This window comes from Lethenteron reissneri, chromosome 23, assembly GCF_015708825.2.
Source record: "Lethenteron reissneri isolate LAM-NWPU_2019-01 chromosome 23, ASM1570882v1, whole genome shotgun sequence".
Classification (NCBI taxonomy): Eukaryota; Metazoa; Chordata; class Hyperoartia; order Petromyzontiformes; family Petromyzontidae; genus Lethenteron; species Lethenteron reissneri.
The window spans coordinates 16,607,432-16,629,438 of NC_083801.1; the positions used below are offsets into that span (position 1 = coordinate 16,607,432).

The following is a 22,007-nucleotide window of genomic DNA, read 5'->3' on the forward strand; positions in this document are numbered from 1 at the left end:
TATGTCGCAAAAGTAAATAGTGACTATGTTATAAGTCTATAAAACGCAAACGTAGCTTAAAACAAAAATAATCCGCGATACACCCTATCTTGTTAGATCTCAGAAGGTAGGCAGGGTAGAGCTTGCATAGTGTTTGGTTGGGCAACTACAATGCATAGGCTACTGGGCTTTATGGTAGTCAGTGCATTAAAATACATCGTTGGATTGTAATTTTATCCTCAAACGTCAATGCTCCCTATTCTTCACCAACTGTCAATGACCAGTGTGGTCAAGTATGGTCAAATATAAACCAACATGGCATGGAGAGGTCCTCATCCTGCAGTGAAATGACAAAAGGGCTGTACATGCACATGTGCAAAAAATATATATTAGGTTCACAAATATTAATTTTAATGCGAAAAACCAGATATAAAGATAATTATAATTAAAGCGAGTCGAGTCGTTTGGTAGACGATTGCGTGGTGCTGCGGCCCTGCCGAGTACGATATGATACATACATGGAGTTCTCCTGCCCAACAGTCAGATCCCGCTCCCGGTCACGGTCCCCGACGATGATGTGAGTCACATCTGCACTGTTCTGGTTGTAGCGTACTCCTCCACCGAGGTTTACCAGCCTCCGCAGCTTCTCCAGACGTTTCCCAGAAAATCCGCACACAAAGATCTGTGCCAGCAAGAAAACAAAAAAAAACTAAATGCGACCATAAATAATCCAGACCACCAAGTTATAAGCTTCTCTGGAATGAACGCAAGTTGCTCTCGATTCTATAGACGAGTTCATGCAAGTTTAAAACACTTAAGGTAATTCATTCTGGTTAAAATTCCATTACTAATGTGATTCTGAAATCCTAAACTAACTTTTTACCACTAATCCCTTCTCTTAATTTTAATCCACTAAAATAATAATCACCTTAACCTCAAACATACACCTAAGCTGGTGACAACCCACAATCAAAATTAGAGCCTTACCAGAAAACCACAACTACATACACACCAAAGTCAGCTCTAATTTCAATATATTATCTTAACATCCGTCAGCTCGTTACAGAAAAACAGCAAATTGGCAGCGATGATGTTCACCTTGCAGCCGTCCAATAGAGAGTCAAGGCCATACAGATGTGCAGGGTCCAGGGAATCCAGCTCGTTCACCTCGGCCCGAGCCCCCACGGCCGTCACCTCCAGCCGTGTGGCCATGGACGTGGCGGAGACCGTCTCGTTGATGCGACTCATGCTTATGTTCGAGATGCTGCTTACGTTCGACATGGCACAGGCTGCAAGAAGTACAATGAATGGTCCGTTATACTTTGAAGTTCACTGAATTTATGCTCTAAGCATTACCGTAAAATAAAAAACATTAGCAATATTTATGGTTCTCTTTTGTGGCATCTATATAAATAAATATCTTAATGTTTGTCTCAAAAACCTCTAGGATACTTCCCGACAAGGTAGAAAGCTGAAATTTGATATACAAGTAGCTTTTAGGACTAACAACAGAAAACATCTGAAAATCTGACATTTTTCATTTTAAGGCCTTCAAATCTCGATTTTAAGTGCCCCGTAATGTTTGTGCGTGTCATTCAGAAACCGTTCAAAATATAAGATTGCGTTTTTTCCTTTGATAAAGCATTAAACAGCAAATACAATTAAAGTGAGAACCATTCTTCTATCATTTATTGTTTTTGAGATATTTCGGATTAAAGCGGTTTTGAACCAAAAAAATACGCATTTTATGATGTTCAAATCTCAATAATTCGAAAATGGTAAAAGATAGTAGCTTCTTCTCAAGAGTATTAAGTTTATTCATTTTTGTTATTTCTAATAAAAAAAGAACGGAATCTTTAAATTGAGCGATTTCCAATGGATACGTCGTCTTTCAATCTAAGTTGGATCACGTCGTCAACAATTTTTTTCGCGGAAAAATACAATTTGGAGCAGTTGTTAGCGTTTGATTGTCGATAAAAACTGTAAAAAATTCATATCAGGTTAATTATTATATTTCTTGAAACTTTTGCCTGGCAAAGACAGGCTTATTGAACTAGTGTTGAAATAATGGACACGTTTCTTAAATCCTTCTGCCTCAGTCCACGAAATTAAATAGGTACACTTCAGTTAGTCAATGGGCAGGTTAATTGTGGCGGGAAAAAGTCTGGGTACGTCTGGCTAACGTGGAAGACGAGGCCAAAGTACCCTCTAGGATGGCTCTCAAGCTCCCTTTAAAGAAGGCCTTTCTCCCAGTAGTGGTGGTATGAACAAGCTCTCGTTGAGCTGCACCACTACCTTTTACCATAGAATAATGTGCAAATGAACACTTCTTTAGAAATCAATTCGTATCACAAATTAAGTTACCCTTTACTTCAGGAGCACCGCAGCATAATCATATCACATTCACATGATTAAGGTGAAAGTACACTACATCAGCCACTGTGTCTGGCATTTTGCCCATGATAAAAGCAACCCACAGCAAAATGCAATTGTAGTTGATCCTTACAGCCGGGGCGGCCGCGTGAGGGGGAGGGTGTGGAGGTGCTCGGCTCCTGGGGGCCCCCCCCCATGTCATCGAGTGGCAGCACGGCGTAGAGGCCCTCGTCCTGGCACGCTCCCCGCTCCACACTGTCGTGCAGCCACTGCACCGTCACGCACGCCACGTTCCACTTGCGTGCAAATTCATACTTTTGCCCTGCAAGCAAGGAGAGGAAAAAATGCTCAACGAAGACCTTTAATTAATCCTTGGGTTTCAAGGCAAAGCTCTGCAGTTGTGATCATCATCATCAACCATCACCAGGACAATGAAGGAAGTCTGCCTAAACTGTTATCTCTCATCCATTCGGCTCCAGCACGCAAGCTGAAATCATGGTGATATCCTTTCGGGCATGTTCCTACTTTTGTCTGCCTCTCCATCATTCATCTCAACTGCTGCCCATTATCCCTTATCCCAAGCCCACTTACTTCTATTAAGCTAATATGTCTATAACTTGTGTATGCCCTAAAAATAATGCATTCCTCTTCGTGTCTCCAACTGTATGAAATAAAAATTCTCAAAAGAATACAAATACATTACGAACCCTGCGGCTTGTGCACGATGAGGTGCGTGCACTCATTCATCTTGAGTTCTCCAGAGTAGGTGCCGCCATGCTTGGTTACGAGGCGCTGGATGTCCCGTCTCTCCTGGGTGCTTAGCCCCGTTACACTCAGCATGCAGCCCTGCAGTGGTGGGCACATGTGCTTCTCTAGCCACTCATTGTCCGTACCGCACACCATCCTGAGACACAAGGACACGTAGCCCAGGAACACAGTCGTGTTGAGGTTAGGGCTGCCAGCTTTGTCTGCAACAAGTACACACTAATGGCATAAGCATCTGAAAATCTCTTTTACAAGAATTTTGAATTTTCAAATGCTTCCCCAATCACTGTTTAACACACAATGCATGAAATGCACGGCTTCTAGCGGACTAATAAAAAAAACGCTTCGCACAAAGTTGGTGTGTCCCACAAATCCTGCTCAGTCCTATTCATCACTCCAAATTAGATCAGACTTTGATCCCATCATAGATCTGCTGTGGCTCCATCAAATTAGGGACTGCGCTAGACAACATTGGCACTGTGACATTGGCATTTCTTCGTGCATACTGTCCATCAAGGTGGGGCAAGCCATGTTTGAATGCGGCATGTGCTTAATAAGGCATTTTAATACCTGACCACCATGGTTTCACGTAACAAAATAGTAATAATACAGGAAAGCGTCTTGTTTCAGTGTCCTTAAAGGAAAGTTTGCATATGCTTATATATCTTAATGGTGCCTTGGTCTGTTTCTATGAGATTATGAAATGTATGACGAAGTATAGTTCATCATTCTAGCCAAGGAATGCCCATTTTGGCATAGAGATACTTTTAAAACTTCAAATAATCCACTGGTCTTAACTTGGTAGATGTGAATTTGACTAAGTGGTGGATCACAAAGATGCCTCCAGCAGCTTCTGTCAAGTGATCCAGCCAGCCAATGTGAATTGTGCTTACACCTGCTTGGCAGATATAAACAAATTTTCCATATTGATGCAAATGTTTGCCTCCTTTATGCTAAAATACCTAGGTCAGGTTTAAATCAACACTTGAATTGTGTCCAATATATTAAAGTTGAACAAGTATATAAAATAAAAATCATATTGGTAATATAACTATGATTTAAAAATGTAATTACCAGCTTATGGCCTGGCATGTTAATCTAATCAGACCCAGCTATTGATTAACAGTTGTTTGTACATGTTGCTGTTACACTAATATAAAATATAGCGGCCCACCTCTCCTGGGAAGCTTCCCAGCAAGTGGTGATCCAGGAGACTAGCATTATGGGCTTCTTCAGACTGGCAGCCACCAAGTACTTCTTGCTGCCAACCTCCCCAGCCACCAGGTGAGTGACGGCACTTGTGAAGTCCCTCAGCACCCGGCCTCCCATCAGCCCTATCAGTCTGTGCATTTCCTCCTGGATGCACAATACAATCGGCAGCACATGGTTTGTGCATTCAATATCTGAAATTCACCTAAGCATCTATAAAATCTTTTCAACTGTTAAAATACCAAATATGCCACTGCTCTATTCTTTGGATCTTCGGTAAAGTCATATAGATAGGTTAAAAGAAAATAACAAAAAACTACGACGTTTCGATCGCAACACAAGTGATCGCAGGGATCTTACATTAACATGCTAATGTCTCACATTATCATAGCCACCTTAGCGTGCTCACCGTGGAGGCTGCTCACAGATCTTAGATTAACATGCACATTTTTACCTGGCAGCCCTTTAATTGGTGGAAAACCCACCACCGTCGTGGTCGCTGCCCACCAATTACATTAACATTAGCTGTCCTGCCCATGCTGCTGACATTTGGGCTACGCACATTTCCAAACAGTTTACCTTTAGAAGCTAACCCCCTTTCCTGATGACGACCGCTTGTGTTGCAATCGAAATGTCGTATTTTTTTGTTATTTTCTTTGAACCTATCTACGTGACTCTTTACCTAAAGACCCAAAGAATATGAATTCCTGCAGTCACGAAAGCTTATGTTGCTTTAATCATCACCGGCACCCTCCTCCCATTTCGTGCTGCAAGAACACTTCATTGCCATGGGACTGTAGAGGAGTAATCCATTCCACTTGATTTAATTATCCGCAATTGTATATCCATTTGTGAAAGAAGGCATCTTTACATAAACATCCCTCATGTTTCTGCGATGCAATTAACCCATAACACTCCTTCAGATGGATGGACCTTTTTGCTCCACCCACACTATTTAGTCCTTGCGATTTAATAAAAAATATAAAAAAGCATTTCCAAAAATCTTCCTCGAACATAACTATTCCCCTTAAATATGTCTTTGTGAATTGTAATATCTCACACATATATATACACACACACATAGATATATGGATATGACGTTTGTCAACGCTAATACTAGTGTGCAAGAACGTGACGTACACGGACATCCTTGTCAATGTTGGTGCAGGACAGTACTGCGTCTGCAAGAGCCATATTATACACAGGGTGCTCAGCCTTTGGAACGCAGCGCTCCCTGTCCAGGCAGAACAGCACCACTTGTGGCCCCACCACTCGGCACCCCATCTTTGAGTAGCAGTCAGTGGGAATGGAAATGGTTGAGAGTTGTGGTGGAAGAAGGGACAAATGGGGGGGGGAGGCACACATTCAAATTGTTTATATCAATTCTCAAATAAACAATACATTTACATATTAACCTGCCAGTAATGTAATTATTCATCACTGTAAATCAATTATACTCTCCGTACACCTAAGAATATATTATTGTAAATAATATGTTCATACAACTACTGATTGCATAGATTAATGCAACTACGAGTTTTTTTTTAATTTATTTCTTTAGAACTGCTTTTTGTGTTTAGTTTCTTGTCCTGCCCTCGCACCTCCAATTAGCAGTTGGCTACGTACGGTGCGCAAAAAGTTGAACATACATACATATAACTATGGATTGTACAAGCACCACAATCACAGACAACAAACATTTGTTTATTGAATTATGGCCACAAATTGAACAGGTGAATTGTTTCTGTCTAGTATCCATGTATTGCCCTCATCCTTTACTTGAATGCTTCCCCGTACTCTGTTCGGGAAACAGTGAGGTGTTTGATGGACAGTGTTGGGTGGGATCGGTGAAGCTGCTTACTTTGACAAGGTGATCAAAGGCGACTCCATGGAAGGGGTCGCACACATAGAGTGACCTGTCAATCTCCTTCAATGTCAGCACCTTCGCCACATCCACTCGCTGCAATAACGACTCCGACTGAATTTTGCAGATTTTCTATTAAGTAGAACAGGCGCTCATTAAAATAAACCTGGATGCTGACAGTAAAAACTGCAAGTGAAATAGCGATGAACATGTTGACTGTGTATTATTGCGACCTTACCTCATAAGCTTCTTTGAAATATTTTGATTCATTTTCATTGTCTTCAACAAACTTTACAAATAGCTTCTCAGCACTGCGTTTTGTCATCCTCCCTCATCAAGTCAAATCTTAATACAAGGAAAAATAAGGATACAATATTCATGCAAAGGTTTACATTATTTTCTATCAAATAACAAAAAAACATTTCATATATTTAATTAACCCCCCATTCAGCATTCTAGTACAAGAATAACAATTAGGTAATTAACAATTATTGATTGCCCTACCTCATCCCCAGTCCAGAGATTGACCTTTATCAAGGAACAACGCCTTGCAATAAAAATTATTGGTATCGTTTCATGAGTAGTAACAATTTAAAAACAGACATCTTAACATCTAGGCTGATATGGCTCAAAACAGTTGGTTGGTAATACGAAGCATAACTGCTGCTGCCGTGGAGCAGCATTTAAATCCTATACTGCATAAACACAGTAAAATCCCGTATATAAGGCCCTGACCCATCAACTAAGAAGCCGTGGCCAGCACAAATTGCAGTCCCACAAAGACGATGACACAACAATCATTGATTAATGTCCTTTATGGACCCAGGGAAAGCTCGATTCTTGGTAATTTTTCAGAAGGGTATTGCCACTTTTTATATTTGGCCAAATGCTAAAATATATCAGTGTCGCGAGAAATTCAGGATGAAAACCCACCACACATCGGATGCGGTAACACTAGAAGCACTACAGATAGATTCACGAATCCAGTGGTATGCTTCCACATACTGGCCACCTCCAGTCCATGAGACATAAATAATAACACAAATCGTGCTGACGCAAACATCACTCTTGTGTCTCCTGTAATCAACGTGAAATGATGGGTAATGTCATGTCGACCGTCGGTCGTGATACACTTGCGTTAAACTCCACGTTACCGTGACGGGGCTCAGCACATCCCCTCAAATTAAAAGAGCGCAGTGTGATGCGTAAATCGGTGAAGTAGAACTGCGGTCGCGTAGTCGACTTCGTTTTCAAAGAGAGCCCCTTCTACTACATCTGACCAGAGTCGGGTCCATTCGACGTTACCGTGCCGGGAGCAGGGTATTCCCCGCGGCCGAATGCTGCCGTGCGTGACGTGACGCAGATTTGTTGTTGTTGTAATAGTTTAACTATTGTTTCGGATGATTGTGTTGATATCGCTGATGATGATGATAATAATGTTGATGTTGACTTTGCTCTCGGCTGCGTAGAGTTCCCAAGCGCCGCTCTCGCTTTGGCGCCAAATCTATGGGCCCGAGGTTGTTGGCGAGAATCGATTCGGTCGGTACAATCGATTAATTGGTATCCGGATCCTTCACAAAAAAAATGTTCGCGTACGATAAAACTAATACAGTACTTCGCAATCATGCCAATGCTACGCTTGTCTGCAGCTGTTCTGTGAGAAAGAAACAAAGACAAGCGCAGACAGTGCAGACGAATCGATTCTTGTCGCGGCGTTGACGTTTAAGCATCGTTCCTCGGGGTTCCCAGAGAGAGAGAGAGACGTCGATCTTAACGCTGACACGCGACGGGGATCCGTGCGCTTAAAATAAAATCCAAAAATCCTGCGTGAAAGTTGTAAACGCACGATACGTTGAGGTAGAATCAATCATTTATTTTAATCGCGATACAGAATCGAAACCGACGGTCTCTTTACGGCTCCTTTGTTATGTGGCGCACGTTTAATTTTTAATGTCACGATCCGTGAGCGGAGGCTGCAAAGGTGCAAAAACAATAGCCAAGCGGTCAGCCACAAACAGCACTAATGAAGAGGTTGCATGCAATAAGTTGCGGGCGTCGTGCTCGTCCGTGGCCGCTGCTTACCTTGCAGTAGCCACTTCCTGTGCACAACATGACTGGCGTGTATTTAAGTTTAAACTTCTAATATATATATTTTTTGAAAGTATTTTTAATTAATACAATTTAAGGCGTCGGGATAATTAACAATTAAATTCGCTCGCAAGTCACGTGACTCCTTTCTGGAAGTCGCGAACCACGCGGTCCTGACGTCGTCACCCTCCACGGCCGACGTCATCACGCTCGGCGAGGACGTGCGTCGTGACGTCAGCACGCACGCGCGATGTTGCGTCGTGACATCACGCGCGCGCTCGGCGAGGACGTGCGTCGTGACGTCAGCACGCACACGCGATGTTGCGTCGTGACATCACGCGCGCGCTCGGCGAGGACGTGCGTCGTGACGTCAGCACGCACGCGCGATGTTGCGTCGTGACATCACGCGCGCGCTCGGCGAGGGCGTGCGTCGTGACGTCAGCACGCACGCGCGATGTTGCGTCGTGACATCACGCGCGCGCTCGGCGAGGACGTGCGTCGTGACGTCAGCACGCACGCGCGATGTTGCGTCGTGACATCACGCGCGCGCTCGGCGAGGGCGTGCGTCGTGACGTCAGCACGCACGCGCGATGTTGCGTCGTGACATCACGCGCGCGCTCGGCGAGGACGTGCGTCGTGACGTCAGCACGCACGCGCGATGTTGCGTCGTGACATCACGCGCGCGCTCGGCGAGGGCGTGCGTCGTGACGTCAGCACGCACGCGTGAGGTCGGCCTCTTCCTTGGCGATTCCACCCGGCCCCCCCCCCGGGAACTACGTCACGACGTCAACGCGATTGCGTCACGCGTAGATTCTCTTTCGTACGGCACAAGGGGAGTTCTCGCGCTCGTGACGTCATCACGCACGGTGACGTCAGACCGTTCGCCCGTGAATGAATGAGCGGCCCCGGCAGCGGAGAACAAAGGGCGAAGCGGTGAGCGGCGCGAAAACGTGGGGAGTTGTTTGTTTGTTTGTGTTGTTTGTCGTTGGGTTCGTTGTTGTTGTCGGTGCCGTCGTTATGTTCGTGATTGTTGTTGCGTCGGTGAGGAGAGAGAGGGCAGGGGGGGGGGTGAGGAAGAAGTTGTGTTCGCCCCGTGGTCTTGCCACCACCATCGTTCTGTGTGTTGTTGGAGACCCCCTCCCCCCCCCCCAGTCTGCGAACTTAATGTCCATTTCTTAAGTTGCAGCACGGCGCGGGTTTATTTCGCTTCTCAATGCGTCTCCAGAAGTCGCACAGAAAGAGTGAGTGCGCCTATTTATTTTGGAGAGAGAAACGGGGCAAATCGGAAGAACTTGAGCCTGGGCATGTCCGGGGCCAGGACATGCCAAGGTGTGGATGATGATGATATAGAAGTGATATGATCATAATTCCATACGGAGTACACACCGCACTCCACACACACACACACATTCACCAACCTCGCATTGACTAGCGTGGTGAGGTATGGTCAAACTATCTCTCGCCGCCCATAAAGCGTGGGGAGGCCCTCATCCAGCATTGTGGATTGATTGAAAAACAATGGTACTGTGCGCTTGCCTGTACCGTAGACACAGACACGTGTGTACCGTTATGCGAAGCAAGGCGTGGATGGCGAGGGTGTGTTTGTGGAGAGAGGTCAAGCACCTCCGGTCAAAAGGCCCTCTGATTCGCAGCTCATCTCTCATAGGTGTGCCCTCTTTCTCAAACGACAGGCCCCTCCACAGCCCTCGTTGTTTAGGGGGCTGTCGTCAGTCCGTAACTTCCCACTGTTCTCTCCTATTTTTCCCCGTTCCTTTTCATAGTTATTCATGTCCCCACAGTGGCCTCCAGATTATTTGATTTCATCTCAGGCACTTCTTATTACTGCTATGTCGTCCTGTGTCTATTTTTTTGCCTTATCTTGGTATCCACAGAGTTAATCTTGTTCATCTCTCCATCTCATCGTTTCATAATTGTTTATCTTCCGTTGACGTTTAAATGTATGCGGATTTGGGAAACAGTTTTCCGCATGTAAAGTTGGCTTACTCGGATAGCAAGTGGTGTCACCCTGGCCAGTGTTTTGGGACCCCACACCAATTCTTATCTCTCTCTAAATGGCCAATTATTATCCCTAAATTGGCAATTGTTGCGATGTTGGTTTTGTACCAATACATTCCAACCCTTTTGAATCCAACAATGGATGAAGGTCTTCCCACGCCATGCCGTTTATAGGGCTTTTGAACCATACTTGAATCTGGTCAGTGTGCGTTAGGTGGGGGAAGATAGGGACCCCATTTCTGATATCACTCGCCAATGATGTTATCTGTGGCCGCGAATCAAGACGGAGTTCATCGGGTTCTTAGTGCAGCTTTTCATTTTGGAATTTCAGTTTTTTAAAAGCACACCAACCTGCTCTCATCCAAATCTCGAATTCATCGTTTTCATTCCGGTCGGCCTCAATAACTTCACTATAGCGGCGTAAAAAACGTGTTTTTAATTAGTGTATATTCATTTCTTGTGGCATTTTTAACAGAAACATGTACATTGCCAAAGAAAATGTAGCAAAAGCTGAAATTGCACAAAGGACATGGAGAGGTGCATGCATGGAATTACACTGACAGAAAGAGTAACACATGGATCATCTAACATCTGCAAGTTTAACACGTAGGTTTTCGTAACATCGGCAAGTTTAACACGTAGGCTTTCGCGACATCTGCAAGTAAATTTGGCTAGAGGGGATGGCGTTCACTCGTCGACAAATAACATCAAGAGGGAGGTCAGTCCACCACGGAGATGGAGTGATTACATTGGTTCTTGTACAGGCGCACGATGGATAATTTCATCGTGAGACCATAAAATATCAACGGCTTGGGGAGGTTTTCATCCAGCAGTAGATAGAACATAGCTGATGATAAATGGTATAGCTAATTATTTTACTATTTAATATATGTACACACACGCATATGGTTTTAGTGGTCAGCCCTTAATGTTTACACTTTAGATGCTTAGCGTTTGTTTTACTTTGGCCCATAAATAAAAGACTGTGACATGTCTGCTGTGCTGACCTTATTTGTTGATGTTTTTCAGTGTACGACTACTGCCTCTGTCGTTGGTTTTCTTGTCTTTTTTTTAATCCAGATTCGTGGAAATTGAAAGAAGACGAAGATTAGTGCCTTTCATCGCAGAAAGGGGGATTCCACAATATGTCCAGTAAGCAGACTGTATAGCTGCTTCTCATTCTCATCCAAACCTCCCCTCAATTCATGGGGGTCACCTGCTCAGATTTTATTTTTCCATGTAAACCTCTAACAAAGTTGCTAATACAGTAAACTCCTCATTCGTGGTGATATTTGAGTGGGGGGGTGGCCACGGATGGCATAAATATGATTAAAAGCAATTTACCGCTATTATGGCTGCATGTTCTTACGCGAGGATTGATCCCTGATAACATGACCCACTTGTCTAGCCATGAATATACGCGGATAATATAAATTTGCCTTTCGATTCGTGTTCGTCTTCAACAGCATCGCCACCGTTATCAATAATCCACAGTGGGAGGCTGCAGATAAATGCAGATATCTGTAAGAATTTGGCACGCACATCTTCTTATCTGCCAACTAACCACGGCAGTGGAATTTTTTGTCTACTTTGATAAATTAAATTGGAGTCATTTGTCTCCCAATTACCAGTGGTGACTAATTTTCCTGTGAAACATCACGCAAAACAGGAGAAGCAATCTCTGTGCAGATAGATTCTGACCAAGGATAACAGGAGTTGTGGATGAGTCCACTGCATTATCTCTTCACCCCTTGCACAGAAATTCTGATGCATGAAATTGCATCGAAAATACAGACATTTAACTGGATACACTACAGTACTGTAATTCCATTTCCGATTAATATGTAACGGGCTCTGAATAAAGTTGCAGCAGACTTTGCCTCGGGTGGCCTCGGCACCTAAATAATAAACCTCTCAAATGTCAGCTGCGCCTGCCTTGACAGTTTTACATGAACACATTAAACTGTTTCGTGCCACTCAGTTGACTATACATTTAATGTGATACCAGATTACAATGATTTCTCCAACAATCCTATTTATAGCCCATCTACAGAAGATATTTATTTTTCCTGAATTTTTGGTTAAATCAGTTTTTATTATCTCATGTAAGAGCTTTTAGGAACAAACAGGAACTACAAGTAGGAACTTTGTTTTCTTACATCTAAAAAAATGCACTAATGAAGGTTCCGCCTGTTTGACGTAAAATTTGCTGTTGTTGCAAAAGTGGCACTATGTCTTCGTGTTCACACAGGGCGCATCCCGTATGCTTCCTCTCCTGCCCCGGGTGTCTCGACGCTATCGGTAAGCATAAATGTGCGCCCGATGCTGCCTTAGGAGCGCGCCAAAAGAACCACACCCTTGGTCAATCAGTTTGGCCAATTTCTCACACCTGCTGCGCCCATGTGTTTGGTTGAATGTAGAGCTGTGGCAATTTTGTCAATATTACCCTTTCCTTTTGAAATAATGGCTTTGTGTTGTTTTCCTGCAGCAAGCTGCGAGCACACCAGGATATGTGGGCATCAACATTTACAGCCACTTGGCTTATAACAACTACAAGCTGGGAGGAAATGCAGGAAGCAATGCAAGATCCATGGTATGCTTACAGCCTGCATGGGAAAGAGCCCTGCTTTTGTGCAAAAAGTTACAACTTAAAGCAAATTAATTCACATTTCTCACCAATTATGTGTTTTATAAGTGTTCTATAGTTGCTGCTTAGGCCATATACAGTTTAATGGATTGTGTGTTAACAAATGTTATTCTCTTGGGTTTTTTTTATCTCTTCAAGGCCAGCGGTATCAATGTCCCAAAAGCCCCAAAGGCTCCAGACAAGCCCCTCATGCCTTACATGCGGTACAGCAGAAAGGTTGGTAATCCTCTACAGTGACACAGCATAACTTTGCACACTTGATGTTTTGTCACAAAAAAATGTACATGCTGCAGATAACCTGAGCTTGTGCTGTGGGCACATGCAGAGTGCTGCGATGGCTCATGCTGTCACATTCATTCCTTCGTCGATTATTTTAGGTTTGGGATCAGGTTAAAGCAGCCAACCCTGACCTGAAGCTCTGGGAGATTGGGAAGATCATCGGCAGCATGTGGCGGGACTTAAGTGAGGAGGACAAGCAGGAATATCTCAATGACTACGAAGCGGAAAAGGTAAACAAATATGCCTCTCTTCTCCTGGCTGGACACAGCTTAGTGATGCATCTCAGTGATTCCCATAAAGAGCCCAGTCTCTTTAGGTCCAATGGGATAGCATGATTGATAAATAATAAATCCAGTGGGACCGCGTTGTATTATCAAGAATGTTCAATTGCGTATGACAGTGAAATATGTGAAACATGCTATTGTAACAGTTGACTAATTCACTGTTCTGGCAGAGTTCTCTGACATGGCATTGACGATAACAATAATACTTTATTTATAACCAGGTTAGAGAGCCGCCTGATGAAGTGTGTTTTGCTGTTTTCAGATCGAGTATAATGACTTGATGAAGGCGTACCACACCTCGCCAACATACCTGGCCTACATCAACGCGAAGACGCGTGCGGAAGCGGCACAGGAGGAGGAAAGTCGACAGAGGCAGCGTATGGAGAAGGTGGACCCATATGTCAGCATCCAGCCTGCCGATGACCCAGATGGTACATGCCTTGCTGTGAATCCAGACCTTTCCCTGATCCTAACGTTAGTCATGGTCCTGAAAACTGAGTCAGCATATAGTCACCTACCCTGTAGTACACCCCCACTTTAAACCTATTCATAAATGTCAACTCAAAACAATAGTCTTGGTTGTGATCCTAGATCATGTCACCTGAGGTTTGGATGGCTGAGAACACCAACACACAATTTTGCTATGCAGTGCTAGAGGAATAATAGTTAAATATTTTAAGGTGGAGCAGTAATTCCTCCACCACTGCAACCACAATCCCATGCTGACTAATGTGGTAAGGCTTGTTCAAACAATCCCACACTCAAATGGTGTGGTGAGACCTCCATCCAGCAGTGGATTGGCAAAAGGCTGGACGTCTTATTTGTATTGTTATTTTCTCATGAAGTGACATGTATCACCAGTGTCCGATTTGTCTTCGCAGATCACGATGACGGATCCTCCTTAAAGCACCTCGGGGCTTCGCGCTTCCAGCGGAACCACCGCCTCATCAATGAGATCCTCAGCGAGGTCGTGGTCCCAGATGTGCGCGTGGTGGTGACCACCGGACGGATGCAGGTTCTCAAGCGCCAGGTGGACTCGCTCACCGTGCACCAGGTGAGGCCCCTCCCAACAGCAGCGTCGCTTATTCGCTTGCGGGCCTTGATTTTATCCAGCCCTTGAGCACAATGAGCGCGGGCTGTTTTCCGCAATTCCTCCGAATTATACCCACTGGGAATCTCCCTCATGGCCCGTGAGGGTCATGTGGAAGCAAATGTGACGTCACTCCTAAAAATGTGGCGCTGCGTTCTCAAATATGATGCTGCGTCTGAGAACATGCCGTGACGTTCATCAATATTGACAATCCTAGGAGATTATCAATATTGGCCACGGGCTCGAAAATGGTTACACATGGCTGCTCTATGCATTGGGTCAAATGCATCGGCATGACTGATGGGCTGAAGGACTTTCTAGAGAGTGAATGGGTCCCATCTTGTTTGTTGCAGAGGAAATTGGAAGCAGAGCTTCTTCAGATCGAGGAACGCCACCTCGAGAAAAAGAGGAAATTTCTGGAAAACACAGCAACATTCAACAGCGAAATGAAAAGGGCAAGTGCACTTGTATATATTTTTTTACTTTAAAGATTATAAATATTTTGTTGCCAAAGCCATGTGCCTCCCACACGCGCGTAATCTGTTGCATTGTTGTCGGTGTTGTTTGCTCCTCAGCTGTGTGGCATGAAGGTGGAGGTGGATCTGGAGCGGATCCTGGCAGAGATGGAGGCCCTGCGGCGGCAGCAGAGAGAGGAGGCTGCAGCTAAGGCCGCAGCGGCTGCAGCAGCGACAGCTAAGGCTGCAGCGGCTGCAGCGAGCGCGGCACTTGCTGCCGTGGAAAAATCTGCAGCAAAGCCCGATGATGCGCCAGTAAGCTGTCAAATACCATCACCTTAATCATTGTGTACCATAGTCCAATTAATTAGCTCTCTAATCACCTAGTGTCATCCTCATCATTTAGATATGATGCCCATGATAGATGCTTTCCACCTTTCGCAATCTTCGGCGTTCGTCTTTGTCACAGAGTCCAGTCAAACTTCTCAAAGTTTTTTTGCTGTAAGCAATTTCTGACAAAGCTGAATTTCTGCACGTGCGTATGTGCACGTGTGTTTAGGCGGTCAACGGAGATACAACCGAAGCTGCCGCAGAAGAGGAGATGGAGACCGACGTGGGAGAGGGAGAGAAACTGCCTGCCCAACAGATGGAGAAGAGCCCCTCCTCCACAGGCTCTGCAACGGGGAAGGTGACTCCTCCCGAGTCCCCTAATGAGGCCGTGGCCGAAGTGGCGGTGGAGAGCGTCAAGGAGCAGCAGACAAGTGCGTACACTACATACCGGGGGGTGGAGCGGGGGCTGGGGTTGGTGGGTTAGATCCAGACCGTGGCGCCTGTATATTTAGAGTTTGCATGTTCTCCCCGTAGTCAAGTGCATTTCTCTCTGGGTCCTCCAGTTTTTCCCACTACATTTAGAAACACGCGTTATAAAGTTTTTGGCTGCTATAAATTTCCACGTGAATAGGCCACTTCGTTGAGCTATCATTTGTGGCCAGGTCGCTTCTAAGGAACTATATAGCTCAGTGGGCCTTACCTCGTAAAAAAAATAGTTAATAGTTAGAAATAGTAAGTTATGCATTCACTTTGCCCGAACCACATTTTGCGCTCTTTTTATTCTGTATGAGGGAAAAAAAAAACATGGTCGCACTTTCATTTTTTTTTGCATGTACTGCATAAGAAATAGTTTTGGTCAGGTACGAATCTACTTAAGGAGAGCAGTGGCGTGCAGTGGTTTGCTCAGCCTGCTATGTACCTGGCAAGTGCAGTTTCATTTGCAGCCCTTGCTAACACTGCTGACGAGTGACGTCTGAACTGGTTTTGCCGCCCCTTTCATCAACCCTCACTTTTCAGCAATATGATCAAACAATCTCCGACTGATAATGGGTTGGGAGTTATTTTAACAGTTTGTTTATTTCATCACTGAGTTATTTGATTACATCACAAAGATGTAATTGTTTTAGTATCAATTAAATTTGTCGTCCAAATCCATTTAATTACATGCCCATCATTTTATGTTGTGGTAATTACTTTTATGATTAAAGCACATTTATGTGCTCAATGGTGGAACAGAACAGCCCTTCCCATTGTTTTAGCCATGGACATAATGGTGGTGACAGGCCACTGGCAGGAAAAGTGGGAGGTTAGCTGAGCTGTTCTGGCTATTCTCACGCTGTCTTCTTGATCTCCTCCCACAGAGGCAACACCTTCACCGGAGGAGGAGAAGGAAGAGCAGAAGGAGGTGAGGGGAGGGAAAAAGAAAAGGGCCGATAAAACAAATTTAAAAAGGGTGGAAGGAAAGGAAACGAAAGGCGAAGCTGCCAACTCGGGGAGGAGGGGAGAGGCAACGGGAAGGGAGATACAAAATGGTAGCTCTAGCGGTGACGGAGACTCGGGATAACCTTGAATATGAGCAACACAATGCCACTGAAGAGATATCTTGTCTTTACCTGCATATGGCACCATTGAACTCACTCAGATGGCAGAACATACGTTTGTTTAAAAAGAATGAAACTTATAATTTCCATTTGGTTATTTTTGTTGTTGCCAATTTGTTTGACCAGTGCAACATTTTGCTCTGCTATATTGCATTGGAATGTGTCTGGTGTTTGTTGTGTGTTAACTTTCATAAGCTGTTTCCATTATCACTGAATATTCTGCTTTAGGCAGTGCGAGTTGATGGAAGTCTTTTCACCAGCGTAATACCACGTCTAGTTGAAGATGCAGAAATCGAAGCGAAACACGTGGAGAGATATTGTTCTGGAACCCTGGGTTATGTTGGGTGCATCAATGGACCAGCTGCAAAATAGTTTATTGTGGCTTTAGCTTAATTAATCAATAATAGATGTTTTGTATCTTGTAGAGTTTCAATTGTATAACTTTGTTTAGATATTTTATATTGTTCACGAGTACGATTGTTTTTTTCAGGTTTATAACTGCAAATAGATGAAGGTATTCTAAAAGCATTCAAGTTAGTTCTCAGGGGTTCTTCTCAGAAACAGGTTCAGGTAATGTTGATTATTTAAATCTAACGCCAACGTTATTTTTTGCAAGATGGTTTACTTTTAATATTTAAAAAAACTATTAAAATATTGACCAATATTCCATGTCTGGTGGGAGTTTTCATATTTGAAATGGTTCCATGATTTGCATTATAAAATGCATCAATTACACAAACAAATGAAAGGCTACATATTTTTAGTGGAGGATGGAAACACGTGAAGGGGGCTAGGGGAAGAGGAAGACCGTGCTGTTGTGACTGGACATCAAACACTGGACAAGATGGGAGCTATCGTGGTTAAGAGGCAGCAACGCACGGAGAGGAGTGGAGAAACTGCTGCAAGGAGATGTCAGTTAAGGCAACAATCGTGCCCCAACAGCCCAAATGGCCGAGGGACTAGGAGGACGTGATTACGTGTCAATATCGTCTGACAAACACGATTGTTGGGATGTATTTAAAAAGCCCAGAGGTAAAATGCACGTGAACATGATATGCAGCAAAACACCTGCCTCAAATGTCATGCACAAATGTACGCGAATGCTCGAACAAATTCTAAACTTGAAAGAATGATTTGTCAAAATCAGAAATTTTACTTTTATAAAAAAGAAAATTCCCTTATTGCAATGATTTGTGGCCAGGGCTGGCTCGGCCAGCGAGTTCATCCAGTTGTGTACTACCACATCAAATGTGTGCGTGACGGGAGCTGTCGGGCTGCCAAATCGTCAGTGGGTGTCTGCTCGCGGCCTTCGTCTCGCCGGTTTGGGGCTGCTGTTCTGCCTGAAGTCACTGCAGAGTTGTGGTTTTTACAACGCCATTTGTATTGGCTACGTTTTCAGAGGGCTGCAAGTATGGTACCGTATCTCCAGATTTCAAAACAAGCGATTGCGCAAGCTGACATTTAATGTACTCGCGTAGTTAATTGATATGTGCATTCGTAAAAGTTGGCAAGAAAGACTTGAAAATATATACGTTTACATTCTAGATTTGAAGCTTTCGTGACTGCAAGGATTCATATTCTTAGGTTTTTTTTGGTAAAGTCACGTAGGTAAAACATCAAAATTAATTAAAAAAAATGTATAAAAATAAAATAAAATATTTTATTTTTATTAATTTTGATGTTTTACCTACGTGACTTTACCGAAAAAAAACCCTAAGAATATACGTTTACATTTTATGCTGAAACGTAGGTTCCCTGTTACAGTATAATAAAACATGGAATACTGCAGGCTGTAAACAGCTGTGAAAGAATTACAGGAACGACCAACTGCATTTATGCTTTGACCGAATTCGAATGGAACTCCAGTACTGCAGTGATGAATCAGTTTGGGGTGTCATGCCTCCTAGTGGTATGACTAGAACGTTAATGCTGTACGGTCCTGCAACGTGTTGCCGTACAAAAGTACGCAGATACATTTAAATAGAATCACACTGAATTAGTATTGATGTGGTCAGGTTTTGCCAATCCTATCCCTGCACACAATGTGAAATTGCTTAGCGGCTGCCTCGGAGATGGGTAAAATCGGTGCCGATACCATGCTGCAAGATGCATTACCCCCTAGCCTACAGGCTGGCTGCTGGTTCGTTTGAGGTTTATTTTGTTTAACCAGGTGATAACTCAAGAGACCAGGATGAGATTCATTTGCAAGTGACCTGGATTTATGCTGGACTATATAATCTAAAGAGGGAAACATTTGAGCAGCATTGGGTGTTTTTTTTAAACTGAGTTTGATTGCGAAAAGCAGCACAACTAATGTGACTGAAGAAATCCATCCGTGATGCCAGCTGTGCCCGTGCATCAGGAACGTGGACACTGATAAAAAATCCGGAAGGTACACAAACAAGCATTTTAGGAACGGCTGTCAGCCGAGAGACGGAGGAAGACGTGGATCGGAGAACAATAGAGTCAGCTTAAATATACGCTGCCAAGCCTGGTGGCGTTTCATTCAGACTCTGTCTTTCCGATAGACCTGTTCTTCACCTGAGGACGGCTGCTTGCGTTGTGGCCAAAACGTCGTGAGAATTATTTTATTATGTTTTATTTGTATTATTGTATTATTTCCCTTCTACGTGACTTTACCGAAAGAACCAAGAAGATCAGGGGTTCTTCTCGGAAACAGGTCGGAGACTTGTGGGATTGGGCAGGACAGGGCGGAGAAGGAATGATGGCCGACGAACGGGACGAGTTGAGTGGCAGCCAAAGGGAAGGTGGCCAACCACCACGGGAGATGGCGCCATGAGATCAGCTCGTGTGCAGTTAGGAGACGGGCAGTGGCGTCGCAGGACCCTAAGGTATGGTGTCGGCTGGCCTTCATCTTTTAGTGGATAGACCATGGCTCATGGTAATGATGAGGAAGATGATAAGATGTGTGCATATTAGTAACCGTACCTAGTGCTTGGGACATGTGTATGTATGTATGTATGCTGAACTCCCTTCGCACGGTAAGTAGCCAACCGTGCTGATCGGAGGTGTGCGACGAATTGGATGACACGTCAATGAACACTGAACTCAGGGGTACGGTCCAGCCCTGGCTTAAGGAATACTGCAAAGGGTTTGTGAAGACACCTGCCTGTGCTCAGGCATACACACTGGAAGCACTGGTTATATGTGAATTGTAATTATTGCGGGTAGCAGAGTGTTTGCAAAGATAAGATATGAAATGTAAAATGACAAGCTGCCAATTGGGCGTTTTCCCTCTGAGTGAAACCACAAGGGGTTACTTGGTTGAGTCATGGTTTAGCACTTATGACAACTTGGATTTTATCCAAAAAGCTGATCATAGTATTTGGACACCTGGAAATACCTGTAAATATTGGGGTTTAACATAAAAGTCGTGATGTGATTTCATTTTCAGAATGTGAAAGCATCTACAGTCCTGCTCTGGGCGTCGTATGGGAAATGATAATTCCATGACTTCTCAGAAAACATTAAAGTTGTCATTTTAAAAAGCAGTAGCAATACAAATCAGCCATGTATTTAGTTATGTCTAAGGACATGCCTGCGTTTATCGATTGTAAATGCATACATCAACGATCGACTTTTTATATTAATAATTTTCATCTGTGCGCTACATTATTTAAAAACTTTGCTACTTAATACTGTATCTGAAATGCCACTTTATATTTTTTTAAATCTAAAAACCTGTTTGAGCACACATCACCAGGGAGCTAGAGTTATGGTGTGGTCAGTGGCTCACTGCACAGCTCCACACCTCCAGCAAAGGCCAACTGTCCCACAAGAGCAAATATTTACAATTGATCGGGTACATTAAAAAGGTAAAGATTGAGCCCTGCAATTGCTTGATTATGCCACTGCCGGCAGAAGGGCCTATGCTCGAGGGAGTACAAGAGAGCCCCTCCAGGAGGTATTTAGCCTATTATTTCAGACGTCTCAGACGAGTTGGGACTATCCACACTTTACTCCACCACGTGTAACCTTGTCAATGGACTAACTTTGACGTACCCGATTATACTGCTGGGTGGAGGGAGGCCAGTGGTATATTAGTAATTGGCCCATTCTTTCACTTGCCGTACCAGGAGACCAAACCGGCGACCTCTGGATTTCAAGTCCAGTGTGCATACCATGACTTGCGGATGCAATTATCAGAAATTGCTTTTTGAAAGACTCTTTCATACCAATGTTCCGAAGTACAAATTAAACTCGATGCTTCCCGTCTATTGTCTCGTGATGCTGGGGAGAAATACAACTATACTTCGGCATTATCAATGTGTCACTTATCCACTGGTGTCGGCCCCATGTTGAATTTAATTTGCACTGTACGTAGCCAACCGTGCTAACCGCCAAATGAACAAAATGTTTCCAAAGTCGTAATAAGGCACCTTGCCAATCAATTCACCCAAATCAAAATATAACTTTAGTGGGACGCTTCGAGCATATTAATTCAGACACCCATGGGTTTTAGTCGAACAGCTGCTGGAGGCCTCGTGTCACATAGATGTCTGTGGGAAACTGGCACGGGCGAGCCCAAACTCGAGGCTCATGCCTGCTCACGTTCTGGGATACTCCCTCAATATTGCTGCCTGCGGCTCTAGGGACCCAGAGGGGCCCATTATTCCACGTGCCACTAGATTTTCAAACCAGCGTGTGACTTAAAACATCAACTGGGCATGCTACTGAATGTCGTGAGTTTGTGTGTGCGTATGCAGTGTTGACAATGATCGTGCATGGTTTGCACCGACTGATGAGTTGTACCTACGGTTTGTTTTACATTGGTAACCAATTTTATAATGCATTATCATCATCATCACCATCGAAGAGCAATATGCTGCTGGATGAAGGCCTCCTCACGTGGTCGCCATCCCTCATAGTCATGCAGTGCCACAATCTATCTAGCTCCTGCGCACGAAACTGATCTCATCACTAATGCAGCAGTGGATGTCCTCTTGGGTGCATGCTCTCCTTTGGCTGCCACATCAATAAAAGTCTCATCCAGCAGCCATTATTTA

General features: G+C 44.1%; 2 protein-coding genes across 7 annotated transcripts in view; one reads left to right on the forward strand and one right to left on the reverse strand.

Annotated features, from left to right (window-relative positions):
• Positions 1 to 8,468, reverse strand: part of TOPBP1 (DNA topoisomerase II binding protein 1) — a 29,629-nt gene extending 21,161 nt beyond the window's left edge. The window contains exons 1-9 of one of the 5 annotated variants that reach the window (XM_061557517.1): positions 8,273 to 8,468; positions 6,429 to 6,535; positions 6,188 to 6,322; positions 5,467 to 5,610; positions 4,292 to 4,473; positions 3,060 to 3,256; positions 2,486 to 2,674; positions 1,078 to 1,268; positions 498 to 661 (exon numbers count right to left, since the gene is read on the reverse strand). In XM_061557517.1, coding sequence (XP_061413501.1) covers positions 498 to 661; positions 1,078 to 1,268; positions 2,486 to 2,674; positions 3,060 to 3,256; positions 4,292 to 4,473; positions 5,467 to 5,610; positions 6,188 to 6,322; positions 6,429 to 6,515 — 1,289 coding nt within the window. In that variant the 5' untranslated portion in view covers positions 6,516 to 6,535; positions 8,273 to 8,468. The other 4 variants (XM_061557519.1, XM_061557518.1, XM_061557520.1 and 1 more) reach the window with 4 other exon arrangements.
• Positions 8,469 to 9,126: 658 nt separating this feature from the next.
• SMARCE1 (SWI/SNF related, matrix associated, actin dependent regulator of chromatin, subfamily e, member 1) lies at positions 9,127 to 17,644 on the forward strand. Of its 2 annotated transcripts, XM_061557524.1 has the most exons (13): positions 9,127 to 9,211; positions 11,375 to 11,446; positions 12,546 to 12,595; positions 12,783 to 12,887; positions 13,080 to 13,157; positions 13,319 to 13,450; positions 13,767 to 13,935; positions 14,386 to 14,558; positions 14,948 to 15,049; positions 15,170 to 15,364; positions 15,609 to 15,810; positions 16,741 to 16,784; positions 17,471 to 17,644. In XM_061557524.1, exons 2-13 carry the CDS (start codon positions 11,440 to 11,442, stop codon positions 17,486 to 17,488), a joined length of 1,275 nt encoding a protein of 424 aa, XP_061413508.1. In that variant the 5' UTR covers positions 9,127 to 9,211; positions 11,375 to 11,439; the 3' UTR covers positions 17,489 to 17,644. The 2 variants fall into 2 exon arrangements, with proteins under 2 accessions (XP_061413508.1, XP_061413507.1); XM_061557523.1 differs by having other exon boundaries at positions 16,741 to 17,644.
• The last annotated feature ends 4,363 nt before the right edge of the window (positions 17,645 to 22,007 follow it).